We start from the raw sequence: 14021 nt of genomic DNA on the forward strand, positions 1-14021 counted from the left end.
TCAAAGAACTGTGCTAAATTCTGCAACAAGTGTAAGTGTGTCTAAAGAGTCAAAATTTATTATGCAAACTTTGAATGGGAACGTTTGATTTGTAAGATATAACTTCCTAGTCTATTTACATTTCTTTTTATGACAAGTTTGTGTGTTCTAAAAGGTAAAATTTCCAAGTAATGTGTTACAAATCTGCAAATGAGTAAAATTGTTCATTTTAATTCTTTTCATTTTTCAACTGACGGAAAAATATTGATTGCTTGACAACACACTTCACAAAAACCAAAAAAATAGTTTAAATACCAGTAAAGGTATAGGGGTAACCGATACCATGATTGGAATGTTTAATATTATTTTATTTGATAAAAAGAAAAGGAATTCAAAATTTCATTTAAGATTCTATTCGAATCATTATAAATCTAATAATAATAATAATTTGCAGTTACAAAAAAACATGCAATCATCATTCCAATGTAGACCATTTTTCTCTTTAATATGCTTTTGTTTACCCCTAACCAATCCCCCAAAAAAATAGATTCCAAAAGATTATTTTCCTGGTTTATAAATCTACATGTATACCGGAAATAATTTTTTTTTCTAAATTAATTTTTGCATCCTTTTCATATTTTTAGGTGGAATGACAGGTATGAAAATCAAGATTATCTATGAGATAGATTTTATAAAGAATTATAAACTGGGCAAATTTATTAAATTACCTGAGCTTAAAATTTTTTATCTTAGATCTTTTAAAATACTTTTTAAAAAAGAAATATGACAAGTGCGTTTTTTGAGTGCTACTTTTATTTTGATAGTTAATAATATTATTTCAATGAATATTTTAATAGCGATATTTGAAGGTGAACTGGAAAAATTAAGTTTTTTTTTCAAACAAAAAATGACCGTCACAAATTTTATGTTTGATTTTCAGGTACAATGACTGGAACAGGTAAATAAAAAAAAAATTCGGGATAGAGATTGTGCACTAACTTTAGTTTTCATGGAACATTTAAAAAAAATATCTTTTAAAAACTGCTTTTAGGGTAAATGCATAACAAACTTAAAAAAAAAATTAAAAACCTTATTAGAAGATCTAAGTAATTTGTTTACCTACTGTATCTCTCAGACGTAGTCAAACAAAATGACCGTCACATATTTTTTGTTTGATTTTCAGGTGGAACTATGACTGGAACAGGTAATTTCTTTTTTATTCCGTCTAATGATGTATAATAACTTTAGTCACCATGAAACATAAAAAAAAAATATTTTTAAGAATACTTTTAGGGAAAGTGTATCCCAAAGTTTAGAAAAAACCTATCTTATCAGAAGATCTGAGAAATTTGCACAATTTACCATCAGACCTATTTATTTATTTAAAAAATGGCCATCACAGGTGAATTCTTTTTTTCTTTAAATTTATTCGGTCTAAGTTTTAGAGTAAAGGTCTTCTAATTCTAAAAGCAATATAAAAATTGTTTTGTGAAACAGAAAAAAACTTACTATGATTTGTTTAAGTTGAATTTTGAAGCTGTTTTCAAAATATAATTGATCGAATTTTTAAGCTTTAAAACTCTTTCATGCAGAAAACCCTATTAATTATGACTAATAAACGTCTGGAGATGCTCAGTAGAGGTTTAAATTTAAAGGTTTATTTGTAACATTAGGTACATGTATATCTTCTTACTCTTTCGGTAATATTTCAAGAAGGGGGATATTGTAAAATGTACATAAGGTTGTTTTGAATTTTGTAAGATTTCTACATTTACTTTAATTTGAGTAATAGATTCATGACGATTATTAATTAAAAACTTTAATTTAACAATAAATGCTTTTATGTTTATAATTTAGGTGGAACAATGACTGGTACAGGTAATTTCTCTCAAACTTATCTTTCCTTTTCAAAAAATAAACATTCATGTTTTCTGAAACTCATGTCTTGTAAGCAAGTTTTCAGGTTATATTTTTCAAAATGCATATGTCTCTTCTCTGGTTTTTATGAACTTTAAACAGTTTTTACCAAAGATCATGCGTTGACAAATTATCAGGAGAGGACTATCTAAGTTTCTGAACTTGTGTCTGATCCTTTTGACTTTGTCAATAAAATATGTTCAATTCATTATCACTGTACATTTTCTCAATTAAAAGAAAAACCGTAATCTTTATATGGCGTTACTCGAAATCATCAGCATTTTCATATGATTTAGATTCAGCATTACATATACCTAATCAAATAATGAGATTGAAATAATTATTCATCCTTAAAACTTTGTCCAGTTTACTCGTTGTTTATACTGAATGGTGCTTTGTGCCCATTTTTTCACTAAGCTAAAACAAGAATAGAACTTTCTCTAAAATAAAAACAAGATTGACTTAAACTTCTTACAGAAAATAACATTTAATCAATATCGCACACATAGCTTTTGGCGTTGTGTATCAAGGCTTGTTTTTTCGGTGGTCTTTATGTTTGCTTTGCTTGCTTTAATTTTGCAACAGGATCATGTGTTGACAAATTGAATTGCGCATCAATGGGGTCAGCTATTTGCACCAATTCTGCCTATGCCGCTTTTGCACGTGAACAATGTCCCCAGTACTGTCATATGTGTTCATCAGGTAGGGACATTGAACATATTTTAAATAACAATGACTGATTGTTTTCAAGCATGCAATCAACAATAATCAAATGAATTCTTTTAAAACCTTTCCTTTCTGTTTTCAATTTGCTTGCATCTGATATCTCAACGTGTATACACTTTTTAATCTAAAGACGTCGTCATAAATGTTGCAATGCTTTGTTGTATATTTTTTTTTATTAAAATATACATTAAATGACCATTCCTGAAATATACGTATTGCATTATGATCAATCCGTTACTATCTTTACAGCTACTAGTACTATTCTCATAACTTATTTGCTTTTTCCATCCATCGTACATTTGCAACAATTTGCTTTGCTTTTGGTCTTTATAAATTAACAACTAATTTGTGAATACTTCTTACATACATGCATTATATTGTAGAGATGTTTGTCTGCCAACTGTTTTGCTTGATTCCTATTTTTATCTGGCGGATTCACAGCGTTTTTCGTCATTTATTATTTTTTGTACAATCCTTCAAAAGAATTGAATTTAACATGGGTATTTTTTGCACATTTTAATTCTTTGTGCAACTGATGCAAGATCTTATTTTCATTCTTTGTATAAAAATATGAACGAAATTCACCCTAAAATGATTATCATTCAAAAACACAATATTTACACAGGACATTTTATTATTTTCATTTAATATTTAGGTGGAACAATGACTGGCACAGGAACAGGTAATTTTGCAATTGTTTCTATTGAATTTTTTTTAAGTCTGTCCTCCAATCAATATCTATTACATGGATTGTAGTCATTATTATAATTTAAGTATCATTTCCTATGTTTGATATCCAGGTGTACCTATGACGGGTACTGGAGCAGGTAATCCTTATGCTGGCTTTTCTTCCCAGGCTTGTTTTTTCTTTTGATTGAGCTAAAATCTTACGGAAAATCGAGACACTCATTACCTATAAACCTAACTAGTAGTATTCATAATGTTTAACACAAAATTTAGAACCTTATCCCTTTTTTAAAATTAAGGTGGAACTATGACTGGTACAGGTAATTCTTATGCTGGTTTTTCTCTCAGGGCTTCTTTTCTTTTTATTGAGCTAAAATCTTACGGAAAATCGAGACACTCATTACCTATAAACCTAACTAGTAGTATTTATAATGTTTAGGACAAAATTTAAAACCCTATCTTTTTTTTTTAAATTAAGGTGGAACTATGACTGGTACAGGTAATTCTTTTGCTGGATTTTCTCTCGAGACTTTCTTCTCTTTATTGAGCTAAAATCCTAACGGAAAATCGAGACACCCATTACCCGAGTACCTAACTAGAAGTATTTTAAATGTTTAAGACAAAATTTAGAACTTTATCCTTTTTAAATTAAGGTGGAACTATGACTTATTATTTGATACAGGATAGATTGGTTATCATTTTGTTAAGTAACGGTTCGATAGAAAAAAATATGATTATGTAGATACGACCATCATTGGTTAGGATTGAAAAATAAGGTTATTGATTTAACATAAATAAGAGATAGCTTGAAGTGGATCATTATTAAAACAACTATTTCTATAGTTTAATAAATGTTATTGAAAATTCAGGTTCTGGTGGAACAGGTATGTCGTAGCCTATGACTTAGCATATGCCAAAAAGCTCCAAAACTTTCATTATTGATTCAAATTGTAAATTTTATGAATGCTTTGTTAACATATGCATAGATTTAAATTTTTCGCGCTCCATTTAATATAAACATATATCTATAAAAAATGTAAATAAATCCAACGGTGTCAAAGGCTGCAAGAATATAAATTGTCTTGGAAGAAAGAGAAATTCTACATTTATTTTGCCAACACTTCTTTCAGACGTATATCCCGTTCCCGTGCTTCCAGGTAAAGTCAAAATCGTCAAAATATCCTATCTTGACGTCTTAAGTCCGTTATATGCTGAAGTTCTGTTAAACACAAACATTTTTCAAATTTGTCAGCACTATTGATAAGCATATATCTTGCTCACACATTACTTGGGAAATAAAAAAATGCATTAAAGGCCTCAAGATCTGTAAATGAATGAAGAGAGAAAATTGTCTTTTTCAAATGCTTTTTGGTAATAAAAGGCTTGCTTGGTTAAGTTTTATTATATTCTGAGTAAAAGCTTAGCTTAACGAATATTTTTTAGAAAGAAATCCAATCGAAATGCTTAATAAAGCTTGATTATCGGAAGGGGGAATAGCTTTTATATTAAATTGTTCTATTTGACAGACTTTTAAATAAGTAATATGACAAAGAAAATCGTTTTAAAGAAAGGAATAAATAAATTTTGTTTGATTCTTATATATCTAAAAAAGAAATACAAATATATCACATTTATCGCACAATGGTAAATCGTTACTGTACATTTTTAGGTGGATCGATGACAGGAACAGGTATATCAATTTGAAAGTGAAAATCGCTTGGAAATCGCTTAATAATTGAGCTTTGATAGCAGATATGAAATTCGAACGTTCGTTATGTGTTCCAAAAAAATATTGTGTCTGGTTTTTTTTTCATTATTCCTCGATATGAAGTGAAGTGAAACTTTCAATTAAACCCATCCTTTAATTCTAAAACTCGATTTAAACTGATACAGCTAGGTCCTTTTTTCAGATAATGTGAATCATTCAATTTATTTGATTTTTGTTTTAGAATTTCCCCTATAAATAATCAAAACTCTTACCTTTCGAGTCTGTCAGCGATGTTTGCATGATCTGCTCGATTTTTAAACGACCAAATACACTTTATTTATAGATGTCATATTACAAAACGGTTTGCAGGTGTACAAAGCAAAACGAAATTTTACAAGGAATTTGTTTAAAATTCAATTAAAAAAAATTGTTTTTGTGCTTAACGATTATAATCTTTATTATTATTTTTTGACGAAGTTTCAAAACACAATTGCATTTGGTTTGCTTGCTTTTCTTAAGTACTTTATAGTAATTTTTCGCTCCTTTCTTTGACCATTTCTGTTTAATAACATTAATTTTGAATCTTAATCTCTGTCAATGACAAAACTCATTTACAGGAGGGTCGGGTGTGTATACTGGAACAGGAGGGACTGGGGGTACAGGTAAACATAAGTGATACCTAAACCTCTAATTCAAATTTTCTAAAGTCTCTAAGTCCTACACCTGATTAAAAATTAAAAGAAATAAAATCCTGCAATAAATCTTTAATACTGCATTTCAGATGGAAGTGGAGCAGGTATATTTTGCAATTATCGCTTGGAAAATGCTTGAGGGATTTTTTTTTACCGTATTCCTTTAGCTATTAAGTCTGTTTCGTTTTTGCGTAAAATTTCTAAGCTTTCTTACATGTGACGTCACAGCAGAAGTGACGCCTTTTTAAAAAATCAACTTAAATCCAACTTTAAAAGGTGTCCAGTTGTGAAAGTTTTAATTCATAAATGTATAAATTACTGTTTTCAGGCGGTTTTGGTGTTCCTGGTGGATCAGGTAAATCAAAACCATCAAACAATCCTTATTTCAAAAATATCTCAAAACTTTCACAAAAACTTGCTGATTCTTTAAAAATAAATCTTGTACAAAGGATTAAGATTATGTTTCGACATCTAATTTGTGGAGCTATTTTATTACCTTTTTCACTAAAATTTAATTATTCTAATTTAAATTCATTCAATAACAAAACTCATTTTCATTAGGGTCGGGTGTATATACTGGAACAGGAGGGACAGGGGGTACAGGTAAAAATAAGTAAAACCTAAACCTCTAACTTAAATGATCTAAAGTCTAATTCCTACACCGAATTTTCCTTATAGAAATTTATTTCTGCAAAGAGCTTATTATTCAAAACTGTATTTTTAGATGGAAGTGGAACAGGTATATTTTGCAATTATCTCCTGGCAAATGCTTGAGGGATTTCTTTTTACCGTATATATTAAGTCACAGCGGAAGTGACGCTTTCATGAAATCAAGTTCAAAAGATTTACAAATGTGAATTTTTTAATTCATAAATTTTAAATATATATTAAATATATTTTATGACCATTTCCAGTAATAAAAACAAAGTATCGAAAAATATGAATAAAGAATTTTATTTCATTTTGTTAAAAAATGGTCCCCTTACTGTTTTCAGGCGGTTTTGTTGTTCCTGGTGGAGCAGGTAAATCAAAACCATCAAACGAACCTTATTTCAAAAATATCTCAAAACTTTCACAAAAACTTGCTGATTTTTTAAATAAATTTTATAAAGGGTTAAATTATTTTTCAATATATACAATTTTTGTAGATATTTTATGACCTTTTTGATCAAGATATAACTATTTTGAATTTAAAATTCATTCAATAACAAAACTTAATTTCATTAGGGACGGGAGTGTATACTGGACCAGGAGGGACAGGGGGTACAGGTAAATAAGTAATTCCGAAACCTGTATTTTTAAATCCTCTAAAATCTAATTCTTACTTTAACCGAAAAAAACTTTTAAATTCTTTTGTAAATTAAGTACAAAAATCCAAAAACAAAAAAATATAGATTTTATAAGAATACTTCAGTTTTTAACTTAATTTTAGGTGGAACTGGAACAGGTTTTTATAAGCATATTATTATCGCTTGAACAAAAGCTTGATTTTAGTTAAATACGATAAGTCCGTTATGCTTTTGTTTAAAATATATAAATTTTGGCCTGACTCAAGTTGTTATTTTTGAAATACTTCTTTCTTGCATAAGTAGTATTATGGATAAGTTTACATAATGGAAAGTGCTGATTTAGATGATTTAGTTGTCAAATATTTTAAGTGATTTTTTTAATTCAAGATTTCACATGAACTTTCATTTAAATTTTATTTTAAATAAACTAAGAATAACGAATACTAAAATTAATAACCGTTGCATTTTGCATTCTTTCCTGCTTGGTCAAAATACTCGAGGTTTAATTCCGAATTCATTTTCATTAAACTAATCTCTATCACCCAACTACTCCACCACACTCCAAAAATCCTGCTTCAAGCTTTTAAATATTTATTTGAAATTTTCATAACCGATTGAATCGATTGTTCATTTTTTGGCAAAGGAAAGATTTTTTGCAGGTAGTACTGTTATTTCTTGGGGGATCAGGTAAATATAAAAGCAACTCAAATCCACCATCATCCCCTTATCTTTACCAACACAAATTGATCTACATGTATATTAAAATTCTTATCTTGGACTTCTCGGATTCATGTCGGTAACATTCTCACTAGTTTAGAGTCTGTGTTTGAACGTTGCCTGGGTAGTAGGTTCTGCTTAAATTAGAAAACATGAGCAATTGATTGGTCAACATTCAGTAATGAGTATATGAGTGTCTGCCTTTGGAGGAGATTAACCTTTTTTCTAGAGGTTTTTTATAGAGTCAGAAGTTTGTGTTTTTATTGTATTATTTGATTGCTTTGCCTCACATAGGCCTTTGCACTTTATATGATTTACTGCTTATTCCGCAAATATACAACAAATATAAAATAAATCATGAGGCCAACATTATAGACCCTAAAAAGGATAAGAGCTTTGCTACATTTTCAAAAAAAGATGAAGGTGCAATACCAATGCCACTGCTTTCAACACTTTTTTGGAACAGTTGAGGAAAGTGCAAGAGTGGATATTTTCTCTAAAATTTGTCTTATCAAAAATATAACAAAATGCAAAAAAATGTACATTTTTAAAATGAATAATTCATATGATTATTTCTTTCAGGAGGAACAATGACCGGAGGAACAGGTACGACATGAATTAACTTGGTTGGAAATTGACGTTATAAATTAGCTTAATTAATAAGATCATTTAATCTAGTTTCAAAAATAAAGAATTGACATCATAAAATTCAAAACATGGATGCTTTGAAATTATATGTGATATAATTGGTACAAAATTTGCACAAATTTCAACTTATTAATTTTGTTTATTCCTTTCACCAGGAACCATGACTGGGGGAACAGGTAAGAAGTTAATGACGTCACTTAATTAATTAAAATTTTTTTAATCAAAATAATAAGTTTGTGTAATGAATATGTTCACATAATTAAAGCCATATATGGCGTAACTGATCAAAAAATATACTTTTGAAAAATACAAAATTAAGTAAAGAAATATAGTTAATACATTTAAATCAAAACTTTTCATACAATTCTGAACACGGAGAACACCTCGTTTCAACTAATAATACGATTTTATCTTCTCTGTAATGTGCTATTTAAACCTTTTGTATTTTCTTCCGAGTCGGAGAAAATTCCGAGAATCCAAATTAAATTGTGATATCTTTATAACGCAATTGACTTAGATTTTGTAATTTACGGAAAAGATCTATCTTTATATAAAGTAATGATAGAAATAATAAGTTATTATAAATTTAGTCTAAAAACTTTCATTATACATACGCCATATATGGCTTTAAGTATAAAACCTATAGCCATGGGAGATGGCATATGAAATGAAGAATTATAAAAAGAAATAATATCATTTAGAGATTTTAAAATCGGTTTGTTTTGAACTTGCATGTTATATGAATAGTTTAGGTACTGATATTCTTCACTTGTTGAACATTGATTACTCCTTTAATCAGGAACCATGACTGGTAAGAATTAAATCCTCTTATTCCCTATGCCAAGAACTATGCTTCTCTCTGGATTGAGAACACATATCAACAAATTCGCACAAAATTGAATTCTTGTTAAACAAGAGTTGTTCTGCTGCGTCTTTGATAGTTTTCTCTGCAAATTTCCTTGCTTATGGTTTGCACACTGCTTCAAAATCAGCAATTCCTTTGAGTTACGCTCATAAGTTATGAAAAAACTTTCTTATGATATACAATCGATATGTTTTTGTTATAAATGATTTTTGTAATGTAAACTTGACTTCTTTTTTCAAAATTTCTCCAATATACTCACATCAGTATGGAAAGAATATTCAATTTATATAGAAGGCCTGCATACATTTTGTTAGATTGACCCAAATACTGATGAGTTAGATTAACCAGTAGCAATGAGAGCGAATTATAAAGAAATACATGTACTGTAAAATCATATATTTTTGTGGGGTCAAATTTTCGTGGTTTGAAGAAAAACTCCTGGTTCGTAGGTATTTGAGTTCGTAGATTAAAATGTTTAGTAGTTATGTTTGTAACATTTTACATTTCGTGGGTCTCCTCAAAAACAACGAAAATTAAACCCCATGAAATTTTTGTGATTTCACAGTTATGACAGGATTTGGTCCTTTGGAAATACTAATATTCTTCTTAAATTTCTGAACATTTGGCCACAGTAAAGGCCACTTTAATGATCTACTTTTCGGGCCTATATTGTCAAAAGTAAACTTTAATTTGTTATTCTGTAGATTTTTATTGATTGAACAAAATTTGAAGAAAATTAAACAAATGAATTTGTCAAACAGATTCATTTCTTAGTGAGAAACTCTTTTTCTAATCACCTAGATAATTTTACATGCTTAATTCTATATTTCCATTCAAAGTTCAAAACAAGAAATTATTGTTGCTTTTTTATTTGTCTTGCTTGAAAAGCTTCTTTACATGTTTGTGTTTCTTTTGTTTGTTGCATTGTTGTTGCCTTGCTTATACAGGATACTGCGCAGATAAAGTGAATTGTGTCCAGTATGGAACTAGCTTTTGTACAAACCCTGCTTATTCCGCTTTTGCTCATGACAGCTGTCCCAAACATTGCAATTTATGTTCCAGTAGTGGTACAAATGGTAAGAATATGTAATCCCCAACCAAAATGCATTTAAATGAATAAAATTCAATTTTCAAAATCAGGATTGACAGTGTATTAAGGTTTAATCTTATCTTTTTTTCGTAAATGAGTCAAATACAACTCCCGTTTGGTATGAATTTCATATCAAAGTATGAAAAAAATGAAAATTTTGAAATGTACTCCATCAAAATTTTCTTTATTGAAGCAAATGTCATTAACCTTTTTCAGGTAATGGAATGACAGGTAAAATTTTTTTTTTTAAATAATTTTTTCATATCATGTCCTTTTTATGGGTTATATTTAAATGAATGGCTGAGTAATTTATCACCAATATTTTATCTCTGATATGAAAGAAATGTCCTGAAAAAAGTAAAATGTCATCTGACACTTTTTTATATGAAAATTGTCTTAAAAACGACAGGGATTTTTAAAAACAACAACAAACAATTAATTAATTAGGAATGTGTGCTGATAAACTCAACAACTGCGCTAGCTACGGCAAAGCTGTCTGTACCGACGCTACTTATGCTGGTTGGGTCAAGGAGAACTGCCCAGCTTACTGCGGACAGTGTGGCACTATGACCAGCGGAGGAACAATGACCGGCGGCGGCACAATGACTGGAGGTGCCGGTGGTGTTTACTATCCCTCCGGAGGCGGAATGACCGGAACTGGAACTGGTGGTACAATGACCGGAACTGGTGGTGGAATGACTGGAACTGGTGGTGGAATGACTGGAACAGGATCCGGTGGAACTATAACACATACATCTACAGGTACCGGTAGATTACAAGCCTTTCAGACGAGCAAATAACAGATTAGAACATCATTATGGAATATCAAAAAGTCTCTCTATACCGTAACCTGAACCTTTGTCTACCGAAATGTCTTATCATACCTCCGCTTGAAAGGTGGGGAATATGTACTACATAGTTGTAGGGTGTGTCTGTAATGTCTGTAAAACTTCCAATTAAGGGGTATCCATCCCTTATATGCAACTTCTGTGCCGCAATGAAATTAAATGAGACTTTCTGTATTTCGTACATACTGCCATTTTGTAGATCCTTTATTTAAATTTCGATCGGACACATATTTTGGGGTGTTCATGGCAAAACATAAACACAGCCATTTGTTCCATATTACAGGGATTCCCATTTTTTAATATCCGCGATTCCTACTTATCCACTGAATGAAATTTGGTATAATTTTCACAGACTGAATCTTTATTACGTAGTGTAATCTGCACTCCTATTTAGAGTTGTAATTTTCTGGTATATTTTGGGTTTCCGAACAAAATTTAGAGGAAATACTAGTATGTTTTTTTAGCCCACTGTTCAAATTATCGCAATTTGTTATCTGAACGATGTTACTTTTCTCTAAATGTTTGCACTATTTTCAGGTTGTGTATACAAGGGTCAGGTTTACCAACAAGGACAAAGCTGGAAGGATGGGTGTACCTACAGATGCACGTGTGCTGATGCCACCACAGGAAAATACACGTGCACAGGACTGTAAGTTTGAAATGCAGATATGTTAGATTTGGTTTAATGAAAACCTCTCTCTCTTTCTCTCTCTCAAAATTTTATTTATTTCATCACTGATAGCGAAAGTGCTTGACCTGCCGATAGTTTAACTAATATTTGAACCAAAAATTTTAAATTCTTTTATCCATATTTTAGTTCATTGTTAATGATTTTTATTTGTATTTTGCAGCTGTGTACAATGGAATCTTCCATCATCTTGTCGCTTGAATCCTCCTGCTGCTGGAAAATGTTGTCAGACACCTAACTGCCCACCTACCGTACAAATCCAGTACCCTCCAAACTACGTTGAGGAGTAGACTTCTGTTAAATTCGAACAACAGCACTATAAAAACATTTAATTATTATTTTTTACATGTTTATCAGTGGAAGTGCAATTAACGATCGATCGCCATACGAATAATGTGATTGATACACATGTACAATACAATTTATTTTTTTATACATAAATTGAATAAAGTTTCAGACTTGTTTGTCTTGTTTTGGGCTTTTTCCCATAAAATGCAAATTAAAAAAAAACGCTTGTTCTCTAGAACAGGTAAACTTAACAACTTTAGAACAGATAAACTTAACAACTTAACAGATCCTTTTGTATCTTATAGTTTTATTTCAGGGCAAGATGAGATTGATCATGATTGAGTGTATACTGCTTTAAACCGAATTAGCAGTATTTGAGACATACCTTGGCCACTCAGATAAGAGAAAACAGGGCTTCAGAGTTATAGATACATGTAAATTGATATAAAAAAAAAACAATCTATCTGAAAACAAACACCAATAGAATCGAATCTACCCTAGATGTGAATGATTTAATTGAAATGTTCATAAATCAAGGGCACTTGGAAATAATGGGAGAATGAAAGAAAAAGAACAATGTGTAACAAATTTACAAAAATGAGTGCACATACCATGCTTCGTCATGGTTTAGATCAATTGAAATTTGGGAGTTGTTTTTTCCTTTTTTTGCAATTGAGATTTCTTAAATGTCTGTCATCAACATCTGCCGATCTAATACATAAAATACGAAAAAATTGAAGTTGGAGACGGCCGTGTACCTAAATTGAGTCATTTTGAGGTTTTTTTGCTCAAAACTTAAAATGTTTCAAAATAATGACGTCATATTTCAAGAATGGACCTCACTCATGTCATATTCTTTTTGATTGATTATATTCATCTACTCAATTCATATTAAAGCAAATTCTATAAGTTTTCAAGAACATTACATTTGTAGGACACAGTAAAAGTCTAAAACGTCCCTTCTTCTTTATAATTTAATGTATAAACCTTAAACAATTTTATTAGTTTGTACACTTTTACATGTATAAAAGCAACACAGAAACCACAGTAATAAGCCATCCTCCACGATTCTAGACGGTGTGTCGAAATACAAGAACTGTTGAGAAATTGACTTGAGCAGAACATTACAATTTTTAGTTTATTCAGATTGGTCAATTACCAGTGTATTACCTTAAGAGATAGGAGGCAGACGACGAGAATGGAGTGCAAGCCTATTCTCTTCTAAAATATATCAGTCAAAATTAAGAAAATCAAAAAACAGCTTATAGATGCAATATCTACATAATCTTTATTGACATATAACATTGACATAAAATGAATATCAGAACACTAGAGGAAAACAATGTATAGATCCCTTATTTAACAAGAGGCCCATGGGCCACATCGCTCACCTGAGAAGCTTTGGCCATTCTGTTCTTTACCAGATTTCCCCCTTGTAATATATATTGTGACCCCACCCTACCCCACTTATCATAATTTAAACAATTTGAAATCTACACTACCCTAGTATGCTTCCAAATAAGTTTCAGCTTTGATTTTCAGATTTTTTCTATATATTTCTATGTAAGACTTTGATTCCCCGTTGTGGCCCTACCCTACCCCCAGGGGTCATGATTTTTACAATTTAGAATCTGCACTACCCTAGGATGCTTCCACATAAGTTTCAGCTTTTCTGACCCAGAGGTTCTTGAGAAGAAGATTTTCTAAGATTTTTTTCTATATATTTCTATGTAAAACTTTGATTCCCCATTGTGGCCCCGCCCTACCCCCAGGGGTCTTGATTTGAACAATTTAGAATCTACACTACCCCAGGATGCTTCCACAAAAGTTTCAGCTTTTCTGGCCCAGTGGTTCTTGAGAAGAAGATTTTCAAAGATTT

The 14021-nt window shown here is 30.5% G+C and overlaps 1 protein-coding gene across 1 annotated transcript; it reads left to right on the top strand.

Annotated features, from left to right (window-relative positions):
• Window positions 1–6: 6 nt before the first annotated feature.
• LOC134232320 (putative per-hexamer repeat protein 5) lies at window positions 7–12192 on the top strand. The gene is made up of 23 exons (XM_062714274.1): window positions 7–31; window positions 624–635; window positions 920–937; window positions 1163–1183; window positions 1837–1857; window positions 3278–3304; window positions 3423–3449; window positions 3609–3629; window positions 3788–3808; window positions 4440–4466; window positions 4979–4999; window positions 5635–5679; window positions 5799–5813; window positions 6038–6064; window positions 6271–6312; window positions 6434–6448; window positions 6705–6731; window positions 6937–6978; window positions 8298–8321; window positions 8519–8539; window positions 10766–11080; window positions 11704–11815; window positions 12018–12192. The coding sequence occupies exons 2-23, from the start codon at window positions 629–631 to the stop codon at window positions 12142–12144; spliced, it is 1023 nt and encodes a 340-aa protein (XP_062570258.1). The 5' UTR covers window positions 7–31; window positions 624–628; the 3' UTR covers window positions 12145–12192.
• The last annotated feature ends 1829 nt before the right edge of the window (window positions 12193–14021 follow it).

This window comes from Saccostrea cucullata, unplaced genomic scaffold (assembly GCF_032062105.1).
Source record: "Saccostrea cucullata isolate Sc308-1 unplaced genomic scaffold, CSIRO_AGI_Scuc_v1 ctg4134, whole genome shotgun sequence".
Lineage (NCBI taxonomy): Eukaryota > Metazoa > Mollusca > Bivalvia > Ostreida > Ostreidae > Saccostrea > Saccostrea cuccullata.